This window comes from Leopardus geoffroyi, chromosome E3 (genome assembly GCF_018350155.1).
Source record: "Leopardus geoffroyi isolate Oge1 chromosome E3, O.geoffroyi_Oge1_pat1.0, whole genome shotgun sequence".
Classification (NCBI taxonomy): Eukaryota; Metazoa; Chordata; class Mammalia; order Carnivora; family Felidae; genus Leopardus; species Leopardus geoffroyi.
The window spans coordinates 18,334,665-18,348,876 of NC_059340.1; the positions used below are offsets into that span (position 1 = coordinate 18,334,665).

Below are 14,212 nucleotides of genomic sequence, written 5' to 3' on the forward strand. Positions count from 1 at the left end.
ACCGAAACGAGTAACAACTTTCCGAGTGCATCTGAATGACCGTTGTGAAGGCAGGTCGCCATATTCTCTTGGGGGCATTTTCCTGTACCGTTGTCCACTCTGAGTACCAGAGTGACCCACGACGCCGTGATTCCTCTGTTCCGACCGCAGCTTGGCCCCCATGCGAAGCCGGATCCGGGCCAGCTCCGACGCTGGGCCCAGCGCAGCAGTGTCTCCTCAGCTCGGAAAAGACAGTGGACCTGGGGTTGGAGCTTCCAGGGTGTGGGGACTGGAAGAGTCCAAAGCACCCCCTGCATCCCCGCTCCCCATGCGGAGCCCAGAGCCTGGACCCGAGCCGAGGAGGCCGGGCGCCGTCAAGCCTCGCCGCGGTGGTGGTGTATTTTTTCTCAGGGGAGGGTGGACAATCTGAGGCTCAGAAGGCCTTGAACTAGATGTGATGCTAGAGACCTACGGCCACCTGGGGGCGCTCACTTTGCCCATTTTTGCACACCCCTTTATTAATTTTTCACAATGTGTCTAAACCAGTCCTTGGGCGAGAGCTGCAGACGCAGACACCACTCAGACAGTGCAAAATGCCTAGAGCGGCTGGGGGACAGAGGGCAAAATGGCGAGTGTTGGGCTGAGGCTTACCAAGGGATTATTCTAGAATGCCTCCTGGAAGCCTTGAGGGTTTTTTATTTTAAAAAATAATTTACCTTTCCTTGTCTAAGGCTACAACGTAGTTGCTTTTTAAAAACAGCTTTATTAAGATGAGATATAATTCACACGTCATAAACTTCATCCCTTGAAAAGTATACAATTCAGTGATTTTTAGTATATTTAGAAAGTTGTACAACCATCACCACAATCTAATTCCAGAACATTTTCATCACCCCAGAAAGAAACCCTTTAGCCATCACGACCCCATTCTCTCCTCCTTCAGTCCCTGGAAACCACTAATCTACTTTTGTCTGTTGAGTTCCCTGTTTCAGACATTTCATATCATTGCAATCGTAAGATATGTGGTCTTTTGTGTCTGGCTTTTTTCACATGGCATAATGTTTTGAAGGTTCATCCATATTGTAACATGAATCATTATTTTTAAAACATTTTTTTAAAGTTTAGGGAAATACAAATCAAAACCACACTCAGATATCACCTCACGCCAGTCAGAGTGGCCAAAATGAACAAATCAGGGGACTATAGATGCTGGAGAGGATGTGGAGAAACGGGAACCCTCTTGCACTGTTGGTGGGAATGCAAATTGGTGCAGCCGCTCTGGAAAGTAGTGTGGAGGTTCCTCAGAAAATTAAAAATAGACCTACCCTATGACCCAGCAATAGCACTGCTAGGAATTTATCCAAGGGATACAGGAGTGCTGATGCATAGGGGCACTTGTACCCCAATGTTTATAGCAGCACTCTCAACAATAGCCAAATTATGGAAAGAGCCTAAATGTCCACTGATGAATGGATAAAGAAATTGTGGTTTATATACACAATGGAATACTACATGGCAATGAGAAAGAATGAAATATGGCCTTTTGTAGCAACGTGGATGGAACTGGAGAGTGTGATGCTAAGTGAAATAAGCCATACAGAGAAAGACAGATACCATATGGTTTCACTCTTATGTGGATCCTAAGAAACTTAACAGAAACCCATGGGGGAAGGGAAGGAAAAAAAAAAAAAAAGAGGTTAGAGTGGGAGAGAGCCAAAACATAAGAGACTGTTAAAAACTGAGAACAAACTGAGGGTTGATGGGGGGTGGGAGGGAGGGGAGGGTGGTATTGAGGAGGGCACCTTTTGGGATGAGCACTGGGTGTTGTATGGAAACCAATTTGACAATAAATTTCATATATTAAAAAAAAAAAACAAAATAAAGTTTATTTATTTAGGGGCGCCTGGGTGGCTCAGTTGGTTGAGTGGCCGACTTCAGCTCAGGTCATGATCTCTCGGTTCGTGGGTTCGAGCCCCACGTCGGGCTCTGTGCTGACAGCTCAGAGCCTGGAGCCTGTTTTGGTTTCTGTGTCTCTCTCTCTCTGCCACTAACCCACTCGCATTCTGTCTCTGTGTCTCTCAAACAAAGAAAGAGAGAGAGATGGAGAGTGTGAGCAGGGGAGGGGCAGAGAGAGAGAGAGAGAAAGAGAGAATCCCAAGCAGGCTCTGCACTGTCAGCAGAGAGCCGGACTCGGGGCTCAAACTCACAAACCGTGAGTTCATGACCTGAGTGGAAATGAAGAGTCAGACACTTAACTGACTGAGCCACCCAGGCACCCCATTTTTAAAACATTTTGAATAGATTTTATTTTTTAGATTTTTATTTTAATTTAGGGTTAAGCTGACAGTGCAGAGAGTTCCCATATCCCTTTACCCTCTATCCCGGCCTCCCTACTATCAGCATCCCATACCAGATTCGTACATTTGTTATAATCTATGAATCAGCATTGATATATCATTATCACCCAAAGCCCATAGTTTACATTAGGGTTCATTTTGATTTACATTCTATGAGTTTTGGCAGATGCATAATGTTATGTATCCACCATCATTATAGAATCATTACCCTAAAAATCCTCTGTGTTCCTCCTGTTTGTTCCTTCTCCCCAAACCCTGGCAACCACTGATCTTTCTATTGTCTCCATGGTTTTGCCTTTTCCAGAATGTAATATAGTTGGAATCATACAGTATATAGCTTTTTCAGATTGCCTTCTTTCTCTTAGTAATATGTGTTTAAGGTTACTACATGTCTTTTCATGGCTTAATGGCCCATGTCTCTTTAGTGCCAATATTTCACTGTATGAATGTACCACAGGTCATTTATCCACTCACCTACTAAAAGCAACCTTGGTTGCTTCCAAGATTTGGCAATTATGAAATAAAGTCGCTATAAGCATCTGTGTGCAGGTTTTTGTGTGGACATGATTTATCAACTTATTTAGGCAGATACCAAGGAGCATAATTGCTGAATCATATGCTTAGTGTATGTTTAGTTTTGTGAGAAATTGACAATATTCACTCATTCATTCATTCATTCATTCATTCAACACTGGGCCCAAACTCACGACCCTGAGATCAAGACCTGAGCTAAGATCGAGTTGGACACTTAACCGACTGAGCCACCCAGGCACCCCATAGGAATTGACAATCTTCTAAAATGGCTGCACTAATGGCTTCTTTTTTTCTTTGTCAAAGTATGCTCTACACCCAGTGTGGGGTTTGAACTCACGACCCCAAGATCAAGAATCATATGCTCTATCAACTGACACAGCCAGTTGCCCCAGTACTAATGGCTTTTTAAATGAATTCCTCGAGAATTTGTATATCATGTCATCTACAGATAGCAGTAGTGTTACATCTTTCTAACCTGGATGTTTTATTTCATTTTCTTGCATAATCGTTCTGGCTAGCACAGTACAATGTAGTCAAATAGAAGTGATGAAAATAATAATGGTGAGGAGAATAGAATAGAAGTGGCCAGAGTGGCAAGAGCCTTGTTCCTGATCTTATGAGGAAAGTACTCAGTCAACAGGTTGAGGACATTCCCTTTTATTTTTAGTTTTTGAGTGTTTTTATCATGAAGGGGTGTTGGATTTTATCAAGTGCTTTTTGCACTTCTGTTAAGATGATCATGGGTTTTTGTCTTTATTTTACTGATATATGATGTATTAATTGCTTTTCAGATATTAAACCAACTTTACATTCCTGGGTTAATCCTGTCCAATCATAGTATATACTTTTTTTTATATGTTGCTGGGTTTGGTCTGCTTGTATATTTGGTCAAGTATTTTTGATTTTATTTGTGGTAAAATACACACTGCAAAAAATTTACCACCTTAACCATTTTTTTAAGTGTACACTCGCATTGTTGGGCAACCAATCTCCAGACCTTTCTCATCTTGCAAAACTGAAACTCTATACTCATTAAACAACTCCCGCTATTCCTCTCTCTTCAGCCAGTGGCAATCACTCAACCACAACCCCACCTCTGCTTCTATGACTTTGACTGCTTTAGATACCTCATATAAATGGAATCATTCAGTATCTTTTTGTGACTGGCTTATTTCACTTAATATAATGTCCTCAAGTTTAATCCAAGTTGTAGCATGTGTCAGAATTTCCTTCCTTTTTAAGCTGGATAATATTCCATTGCATGTATCCACCATATTTTGTTTATCCATCCATCAATCAACAGACACTTGGGTTACTTCCATCTCTGAACTATTGTGAATAATACTGCTATAAACACGTGTATACAAATGTCTCTTCGAGGCCATGCTTTGAATTCTTGGGGGTATATACCCAAAGTGGAAAAATTATTTTTAATTTCTTTAAAACCCATCATACAGTTTTCCATAGGGGCTGCACCATTTTACATTTCCACGGACAGTGCATAGGATCCCAATTACTCCACATCCTCACCAACATTTGTTCTTTTCTTTTTCTTTTTCTTCTTTTTCTTTTTATAGTAGGCATCCTAATGGTTTTGAGAACACAGCTTTTTTTTTTTTTTTTTTAATATTGAACAGTTTTCTCTAATCATCCCTGTTTTAAACAACTGCTTTTAATATAATTTCTCTAGTTCTCCAGGTTTTAGACAATTGGGAGCTATTTGCCTTTTTTCTTCCTTTCTTCTTCCTAATTCATTCACAATATCTCTTTTTTTCTGTGCTCAACTCAGGTGAGAGAGTGTCTTATGATTCCCTGGAGTGTATCAGGGCTACCACTGTGGCTTTCTCATAGTAAATCCCGTATCAATCTTCACAGGCAAATACGTTGGAAAATGGGTGTCACCTGAGGTGAAATATGCAAGAGGCCTACTGCCCTGCTCTCAAATGCATATAGAAGACATACTAAGCTGGGAGTGAAGTCTTCAATGTATTATGATGTCTCTACTACCTCGGGACTGTTGGCTCCGGTCTGAGGCTTTTCCGCCTCTAGAGGCGCCCAGACCTTTGTGTAAGTGTGTGTCTACCTCACAAGGTTGTAAGCACCGCTGAGCGCAAGCACCCTTAGAGCCACCTCTTTCCAGTCCCCAGCATTATGTTTGGAGATGCCACGTTTAATCACATCAGACAGGAAGAGCTGGGGGGCTCAAGGACTACATCGTGGGTCAAGCCCAGCGAAGACTCGAGAATCTGGAAGGCTGTAGACAGCAATGTAACCTCCATGGCCGCGGAGGCTTTGTTTAGCTCCCTGCTCTGTACCAGGCTCCTGGAGCTGTGTTCCACGCAGGAGGCGCCAATGCACGTTTGAACGTCGTTCATATCTGGGTGCAAAGGAGGCAGGGAGCCCCAGCCGCAGACAGCGCTCTGGCCCGAGGCCCAGCCGGCCAGGGTGTGGGGGGCGGGGAGGAGGAGCGGTGCTGTGGGCCCGTCGTCCCTTCGCACGCGCGGCCTAGGACGGCGCCGGGCAGGTGCTCAACCAGCGCGATCCCCGGAGTCGTTGTGGCTCCAGGGAGAAGGCCGGCTCGCACGCTGCAGCAGGCTTCCCTCCAACGGAGTGATTCTCTGAGACCCAATCAGAACGCCGGCTCGTTGCTTCCGGCCCCGCGCCACCCAATGACTGTGCACGGGAGGGAGAAGGGCGTGAAGCCCAGCGGCGCCATTATTCTTGAGGGCAAAGGGTTTCTAGCGCCCGTGCGGTGGCGGGGTGGGTGAGCGAGCTTCTTGCGCGCTTCCACTGTGGCAGAAGGCATCCTCCGATGCTCTAATCCGGGTCCATGTAGGACCTGTAAGAATAACACCTTAGGGGTTTGCGCTGGTCCCACGAGAGGCTGGTCCTGGTGCCCTTCGGGCTTCCTCGGCGGCGCCCTGGGCCCGAGGACCGACCAGGTTTGGTCCCGCGGCGTCCAGAACCCCGGGCCCGCCGGCGAACGGGGGAACAGCGCTGGACCCATGGCGCCGCCCGGGGCCCCGCGCCTCGCCGGCGAGCAGGGGGAGGCCCACCCAGAGCGAGGGAAGCCGGGCGCCTTGAGCTTCGCAGACGTGGCCGTGTACTTCTCTTCGGAGGAGTGGGGCTGTCTGCGGCCAGCCCAGAGGGCCCTGTACCGGGACGTGATGCGGGAGACCTACGGCCACCTGGGCGCGCTCGGTGAGGCCCGGCCCGCCCCCTTCTCTCCCTTTTTGTGACACGGGGATTTTTAGACTTCTGGTGCGGACGCGTCCAAGTGTCTGTTGTTAAGGAGGGTCTTCTCCGCTAGGGTCCGGAGGCTGTGTCCCCCGCCTTGGCTGGGCTCCATCCTCTCACCCTGTCCGCTGTTGGCCTCTTCTCCCCTAGGATTCGCAGGCCCCAAGCCCGCCCTCATCTCCTGGATGGAGAGAAAGAAGGAGGCGTGGAGCCCGGAGGCCGAGGATCCCGAGAACAGGGCGAGGCACCCAGGATATGGGATAGGTGAGGAAAGTGGGGCTGAGCTGGAAGTCACCCTCTCTTGGGAGCGAGTCCCGGGCAGGAACTTTCCCCTGGCAGCCTCCTTCCAACACACAGCCCAGTTAGTGAGGATCTTCTGAACCTTCACTTCCAAATTTCCCTTTATCAGACCTGGTGCCTTCCTTACATCAAGGATAGCTGGGTAGGGGGGAAGAGAAGGTGGGGGGGGGGTGTAGAATTTATTGAGCCTTCCTTCTCTATGTGCCCAGAGCATTCGCCTGCCTCAGAAAGGGGTCAGAAGTTCACTTAGTGAAATTGGTAGTTTTGGCCCAGGTGGTGACTGCTCTGTGTGTGTGTGTGTGTGTGTGTGTGTGTGTGTGTATGTACGTGTATTTATTATTATTTTTTTTTTCAACGTTTATTTATTTTGGGGACAGAGAGAGACAGAGCATGAACGGGGGAGGGGCAGAGAGAGAGGGAGACACAGAATCGGAAACAGGCTCCAGGCTCTGAGCCATCAGCCCAGAGCCCGACGCGGGGCTCGAACTCACAGACCGCGAGATCGTGACCTGGCTGAAGTCGGACGCTTAACCGACTGCGCCACCCAGGCGCCCCAATTATTTATTTTGAGATACAGAGCACAAGCAGGGGAGGGGCAGAGAGAGAGGAATAGTGAGAATTCCAAGCAGGCTCCGCATTGCCAGCACAGAGCCTGCTGTGGGGCTCAAACTCACGAACCTCGACATCATGACCTGAGTGGAAATCAAGAGTTGGAGGCTTAACCGACTGAGCCACCCGGAGCCCCTGTGACTGCTGTTTTTGTATACACTGACCTGTGGTCCATTCCAGTGCCTTGAGAAATCTCTGTCCCTACTGAAATGCCTACTTTTAGGGGCTTTAATGTGACAGGTGATTGCTTATTTTTGACAGGCAGTACTGTCCCTCACCTTCTGACAAAACTGTAGTTTTCCAAGCCCTAAATGGGGGGGGGGGGCGGGGAAGGCCATGGAGTGGGGAGCTGCTGCCTTAGATGAACCCGGGGGCTCTGAAACAGGGAATACACCGGAGAAACAGACTGCTGCTCCCTTCACCTACATCTCCCCATGGTGAGAGAAAACACAGGCGGGGGCGTGCAGGCACTCAACTCTTTGGTTTCAATTCTCTCGTCTCTTTAGAAAGCAAGAAAAAGAAGAATGAACCGAGCAGCAGAATCAGGGCCAAGGAGCTGGAGGACCCCCCTGTGAAGAACGGGCCACTGATGAAGGCCAGGCTGGTTCCTGGCTTTAGAGACTGCAGCCATTCATTGCCTCAGGTCTCCTCTGACACGGGACACCAGTGCACCGAGACTCCCAAGAGGCCCTACCCCTGCCTGGAATGCAGCCGTTCTTTCAGCTACCCCTCCCTCCTAGCCAGCCACCAGTGGGTCCACTCTGGGGAGCGGCCCTTTCCCTGTGACCAGTGTGGACGCTGCTTCCGCCAAAGAGGCAATCTGGCTGTTCATATGCGCATACATACAGGGGAGAAGCCCTTCTCCTGCCCAGACTGTGGGAGGCTCTTTGCCTACCCCTCGATGCTGGTCAGACATCGGCGAATCCACTCTGGAGACCGTCCATATGTCTGTGGGCCTTGTGGGGTTCAGTTCTCCCAGAGGGCTCACCTGGTCCAGCACCAGCTGCTTCATACAGGGGACAAGCCTTATTCATGTCCGGATTGTGGCCGCTGCTTCCGCCAGACGGGGGCCCTGGCCATCCACAGACACAGACATAGTGGGGAGAAGCCATATGTGTGTACTGAGTGTGGGCGCCACTTGACACATCCTTCGCTCTTGGCTATCCACCAGCGCACCCACACGAGGAAGAAGCCCCATATCTGTTCTGACTGTGGTCGGGGCTTTGCCTACCCCTCCCTCCTGACCAATCACCAGCGGGTCCACTCTGGTGAGCGCCCCTACCCTTGTGTGCATTGCGGTGCCCGTTTTGCCCAGCAAAATAACCTGCTTCAGCATCAGCTCATTCACACAGGCGAAAAGCCCTATGAGTGCCCTGATTGTGGCCGCTGCTTCCGGCAGAGTGGCTCTCTGGCTATCCATAGGCGCACACATACAGGGGAGAAGCCCTACTCCTGCCCTGAGTGTGGGCACCAATTTACCTCTTCGTGTGTCCTCAACAGTCACAGGCGTGTCCATTCTGTTGAGAGGCCCTTCCCCTGTTCCCAGTGTGGGAAAACCTTTAAACGAAAGAGTGCCCTGGAAGCCCACCAATGGATCCATCGCACACGCAGGACAAGTCAGAGGGGCGCCGGACCTCTGTTACAACCTCCAGCCCGAGCTTCTGTCCCTGAGGGTCAGGAACCGTCAGTATACTTCCGGCATTTTCCTGATATGTTTCAGTAGTGCGAGTGTCTTGAGTTCAGCAGCGTGAACGAGGGAGTGTTTTAAGATTCTCCCTGATCAAGAGTTGGGAAGGAGGTGCACAGAGGGCATAGGAGGGGTAGGAGAGGGGAGGAAAAGGGAATCAATCAAAAAGGAGATGGTGGGGGCTGAGCCACATCTAGAGTCTGTGAGTGACCTGGAGCTGAGAGGGAGGACATCCAGAGGGAAGCACCATCCAGGAAAAGCATGAGTCTCCCCCAATCCACTCCCAGCACCAACTGCTGACCTCTGAGCTTTCAGCTCCCAGTTTTCCCTAACTCTAGAGCTCAGGAGTTCAAATCTTAATTTGGACCAGAAGCCAAAATGGAAGAGGAGGATCATAGGCTTTGAGCCAGTTTATCCCATGTTCAACCTTGGTGCATCTTGCGTCATCAACATCTTTCTATAAAATAAGTACATGAATCCGGCCCCCAAGGTGGTTGTGAGGATTAAATAACATATATTCAGTCAAAACTGTCTAGTACAATACTTCTTGCTGTGTATATCCTCCCAAGCTTTGCAGGTAGAGTTGTTTGAATATTGTCCAATCATCCCTGCTGAAAACAACTCTTTCAATGTGATTTTCGTAGCTTTAAAAAAATTTTTTTTTTAATGTTTATTTTATTTTTTGAGAGAGATACAGGGCTCCAGTTGGGGAGGAGTAGAGAGAGAAAGGGAGATACAAAATCTGAGGCAGGCTCCCTGCTCTGAGCTGTCAGCACAGAGCCCTACCACGGGCTTGAAATCACCAGCTGGCAGATCATGACCTGAGCCTAAGTCAGACGCTTAACCGACTGAGCCATCCAGGCGCCCGTCGTAGCTCTTTTCTATATTTCAGCAAGTTATAAACTATTAATGCCTTTGTTTTCACCCCAAGTGATTCAATGCTTATTTTCTCTGTGCTCAACTCGGAAGTGAGAGACTGTCTCATAATTCCCTGGAGTATGTTAGAACTACCACACTGGCTTAGGCACCCATGCCTTTGCTTACATATTATGTGTCCCTCTCACGGGGTTGTAAGTACCGCTGAGAGCAATCACCCTTAGAGCCACCTCTTTCCAGTCCCCAGCATTATGTTTGGAGATGCCACGTTTAATCACATCAGACAGGAAGAGCTGGGGGGCTCAAGGACTACATCGTGGGTCAAGCCCAGCGAAGACTCGAGAATCTGGAAGGCTGTAGACAGCAATGTAACCTCCACGGCCGCGGAGGCTTTGTTTAGCTCCCTGCTCTGTACCAGGCTCCTGGAGCTGTGTTCCACGCAGAAGGCGCCAATGCACGTTTGAACGTCGTTCATATCTAGGTGCAAAGGAGGCAGGGAGCCCCAGCCGCAGACAGCGCTCTGGCCCGAGGCCCAGCCGGCCAGGGTGTGGGGGGCGGGGAGGAGGAGCGGTGCTGTGGGCCCGTCGTCCCTTCGCACGCGCGGCCTAGGACGGCGCCGGGCAGGTGCTCAACCAGCGCGATGCCCGGAGTCGTTGTGGCTCCAGGGAGAAGGCCGGCTCGCACGCTGCAACCGGCTTCCCTCCAACGGAGTGATTCTCTGAGACCCAATCAGAACGCCGGCTCGTTGCTTCCGGCCCCGCGCCACCCAATGACTGTGCACGGGAGGGAGAAGGGTGTGAAGTCCAGCGGCGCCATTATCGTTGAGGGCGAAGGCTTCAAGGCTCTGGTGCGGCGCACTGGGCCGTCTTCAGGGAAGTCATGCGGCTGACCCAGGACTGCCTACCTGGGCGCGATCGGAAAGTCCCAGCCCTCCCCTTGTCCCCCTTTTAGCGAAAAGAGGTACTAGTAGGCTTTGGTCCGGACGCGTCTGAGTGTTGTTGGGGAGGGTCTTCTCCGGTAGGATTCAGGAGGCTGTAACTGCCCCTGCAGAGGAAGCCCACTCTTTAGGCTTCATCCTCTCACCCAGTCCTCTGTCAGCCTCTTCTCCCCTGGGATTCGCAGGCCCCAAACCCGCCCTCATTTCCTGGAGATGAAAGTAGGAGGCGTGGAGCGCGGAGTCCAAGAAGGAGGGGGCAAGGCACTCAGGATCTGGGATAGGCGAGGAAAGTGGGGGCTGAGCTGGAAGTCAACCTCTCTTGGGAGGGAGCCAGGGTAGGCCCTTTCTTTCGGCAGCCATAGCCACACCGCACCCTTCTCTTTAAATACCCCAATTCATAAGAATCCGATGGACTTTCTCTTCTAAAGTTCTCTTTCCCAGACCGGGAGGCTTCCTTGTGTTCAAGGGTAGCCGGTCCCGTTGGTTCCAGTTGGGGGTTGGGGCGAGACAACAGTTGGGGATTTAGGTTCTTTCGCCTTCTTTCTGCTGAGTGTTTAAGAGTATTGCTTCCAACAGAGCTTTCTTCAGTCATGGGAATGTTCTGTATCTGTGGTGACCAACACAAAAGCCACCGGCCACATGTGTCTATTTAGCACTTGAAATGTGGCTAGTGTACCCGAGGAAGTGAAATTTTCATTTTAATTAACTTAAGCCTAGAGAATATGCATGATGTATTTCTGACTGGCCTTGGAAAGAGACCAGACATTCACTTCGGTTTCTTGGCCTGGCCTTGTTTCTCAGGGCATATCCTGCCTTTTGAAGCTGCCTAGAGCCCTCTATAGAATTTAAAGCCTTGCCACCTTTCATTGAGGATGCAAACAGGTGTTTTTGTGTGCTCAGACGGCACTGAGGTCTGTTTTTTGAGGAACGTTTCCACTGACATGTCTGTATTTAAGGTCTTTCACTAGGGAGAGGTGCCGGCTTACCTCTGAAAAGAATTCAGCCCTTCCTTATGGGAACCCTCTATGGTTCTGGAAGCCTGGAGTGAGAAGGCATGGTACTTTTTCTGAAAACTAGAAACTTCTGCCTGAGGCAGGTGGGGGATCGCTGTGGAGGGGTGGGGGGTGGGGCGGGGATTCACACTTAGATCCTCCTGCCCTGAACGAACAGGCACTCGGTCTCCAGTGCTGCCCCACCAGTGGCGATTCAGAGCACCCCACAATCTTTAGTTCCGATTCTCTTGTCCCTGCAGAGAGCAAGAGTAAAGAAAAGAAGGGGGAAATGGAGGTGAAGAAGCTTAAGGAGCCTGTGTGAGAGAGGCTGCCTGGTTAGGCAGCATGGCAGGAGTCCTTTGAAGAACCAGGGGCCCTGAACCAGGGGGTATGGCCAGATATCACCTCAGGGCTCCTGAACTATGGGACAACAGTGCTGTTTGGCTCCGAAGAAACCCTACCCGAGTCTTGGCTGTCCTCTTCCTCCTGGCCAGACACCAGCAGGCTTACTGTGCTGGCAGCCTTCCCTGTGACAGTGTGGATGCTGCTCTCTCAGTGCAAGAACCTGCCCCACCATCTGCCCGTCCACAGGTGAGACAGTCGTCTCCCCACCCCACCCCCACCCCCCTGCCCTGTGGCTGCTGCCTTTGAAAAAGTAGGGCCTTGGCCACCTACAGAAGGAAGAGCTTTATGCAAGTCTGGACTGTGGGCAGCTCTTTGCCACCCCCTCACTGTTAGACATGGACAGACCACTCCGGTGACTGTCCCCGTGTGAGTGGCTCCTGTGGTGTCCCTGTTTCCCGGAGGGCTCACCTGATCTAGCACCAGCTGCTCCACATAGGGCACACCCGTGTCCTGCCTGCACCCGCCGCCTCCACCCGGGGAAGCGCCCTGGGTGCCCATAAGTGCAGACATGTGGGCAGACTGGGGGTGCGACTTTGCATACCCGCCTCCGGCCAACCACCTGCTTATGCACTTGAGTAAACACTGCTATACCATGGTCTATAGTGTGGTACTCACTTTTGCTCACCAAAAAAATTTGCTCCAGCACCAGCTTATCCACACGGGAAAGAAGCCCTCTGGTGCTGTGGCTGTAAGGCGGTGTTTCTGCCACAGGCTCCTTTGGCCGTTCACAGATGCCCACGCACACCCGGGGAAACCTTCCCCCTGCCCAGAGTGTGGCATCTGCTTCCTGCACTCCTCCCTCCTGCTCAGCCACAGGCACATCCACTCTCATGAGAGGCCCTTTCCCTGCACTGAATGTGGGAAAAGCTCCAAGAGGAAGCACGCCCAGAAAGCCCACCATGGAATCCATCAGGGATAGACGGAAGGGCCAAGGTGTGGGAGCCCTGAGCCAGCCTCCTCCCTTGGGGATCAAGACCCCTCAGTTCATGTCCACTATTAGATACATTCCAGGAGTGTGGGTGACTGGGGTCAAGTTGGGTGACTGCGAAGGGGTTTATGATGGAAGACATTGTTTCCCGTCAAGCGTTCACCACTCAGAGCGGGTGGAGGCAAGAGAGAAAGGAAAAAAAGGGGAGGTGTACAAAGTGACAAAGTCCATAGATGCCTTGGAGTCCTCCTTCAGAGAGCAAGATATAGAGGTAATCGGAAATGTACCAGCGAGTTACGTCACCCAGAAATGGACAGGTTAGAACTGGACTGCAAGAATCTGTTAAGGAACGGGAAGATTCCATCATTACCCATGACTTTGTCCCAGGACTAACACTGCTTGCTGGAGTCTGGGTTTATGGCGCAATGACATTTTAGGCAAATCGAAGGTTGCACTGCCTGATGCTTTCCTCTCACTGAGCATGAAACAAGGAGAAATGACGCTCAGAGCCTTTCACCCAGTTTAGAGCTGCCAGTGCAAGGCAGAGGACATTCTCCAGCTTCAAATCTCATCCCTGCCTTTACTAACAGACAGTCTGCTCAACTGTCTGCTAACCATCCTCATAAGGACTCTGGAAGGTGAATTTCCACTGTGGTTATCTATCTCGATGTGCCTACGAGGTGGCACCTGGGACCTAGCTGGCTTTCAACACCATTTTCCTTTACCCCAAACAGGGGGCCTTTGGTGGCCTCTTGGTGTGTAGACTCCCTGGATCTTCTCCATCTTTCTCTACAGTGGACATTCTGCAGGAGGAGCCCCGCGTGTCCCTGTGCCCAGTGTGAATCCAGGAATTTATACAGAAGGGAGCAAGGGCCTCTGCTTTCACATGAAGTCCTGAGTGCATCTCTCTCCGAAATGTTTCCCTATAGGTAAGAGCACCTGACTCTGCCTGATTCCTAGGCTCTGCCTTAGTGGCTCCCACCAAGATCACCTTGGCCAAGATCATCTTTGGCAAGCCAGGCCAAATGGGGCCTTTCCAGCCCAGGGCCAAAAGGGCGAGGCTGAGCCTGTCTTGCCATCTCCTGTATGTGGGAAGAGGGCTTAACACTCTTTCTCCTCGGTATTTAGCCATCTTCTTTCCTAATCAATGTCAGCATCATTGACAGTGCATCATTACCATTTAGGCAAAATATCCACAGAGGAAGTCTGATTCCTTCCCAACCTTCTCTGTTTACTCATTGTCTTCCCAATGAAATAGTTTGCTGTCTGTTTGCCCTTTTATTCCCTCAGCAGCCTACGTTTACCTTCTGATTTCTCCACACTGAACTATGTAAGGCACAAAGCTATCAGTTTGCCCTGCACACTATCAGA

At 50.4% G+C, this 14,212-nt stretch overlaps 1 protein-coding gene and 1 long non-coding RNA gene across 3 annotated transcripts; both read left to right on the top strand.

Moving 5' to 3' along the window:
* Window positions 1-5,585: 5,585 nt before the first annotated feature.
* LOC123589173 (zinc finger protein OZF-like) lies at window positions 5,586-9,226 on the top strand. 2 transcript variants are annotated; one of them, XM_045460858.1, is made up of 3 exons: window positions 5,586-6,071; window positions 6,258-6,371; window positions 7,523-9,226. In XM_045460858.1, the coding sequence occupies exons 1-3, from the start codon at window positions 5,876-5,878 to the stop codon at window positions 8,737-8,739; spliced, it is 1,527 nt and encodes a 508-aa protein (XP_045316814.1). In that variant the 5' UTR covers window positions 5,586-5,875; the 3' UTR covers window positions 8,740-9,226. The 2 variants fall into 2 exon arrangements, with proteins under 2 accessions (XP_045316814.1, XP_045316816.1); XM_045460860.1 differs by lacking the exon at window positions 6,258-6,371.
* Window positions 9,227-10,239: 1,013 nt separating this feature from the next.
* On the top strand, window positions 10,240-13,484 carry LOC123589239. The gene is made up of 2 exons (XR_006708226.1): window positions 10,240-10,539; window positions 11,769-13,484. It is a non-coding gene; the product is annotated as an uncharacterized LOC123589239 (long non-coding RNA).
* The last annotated feature ends 728 nt before the right edge of the window (window positions 13,485-14,212 follow it).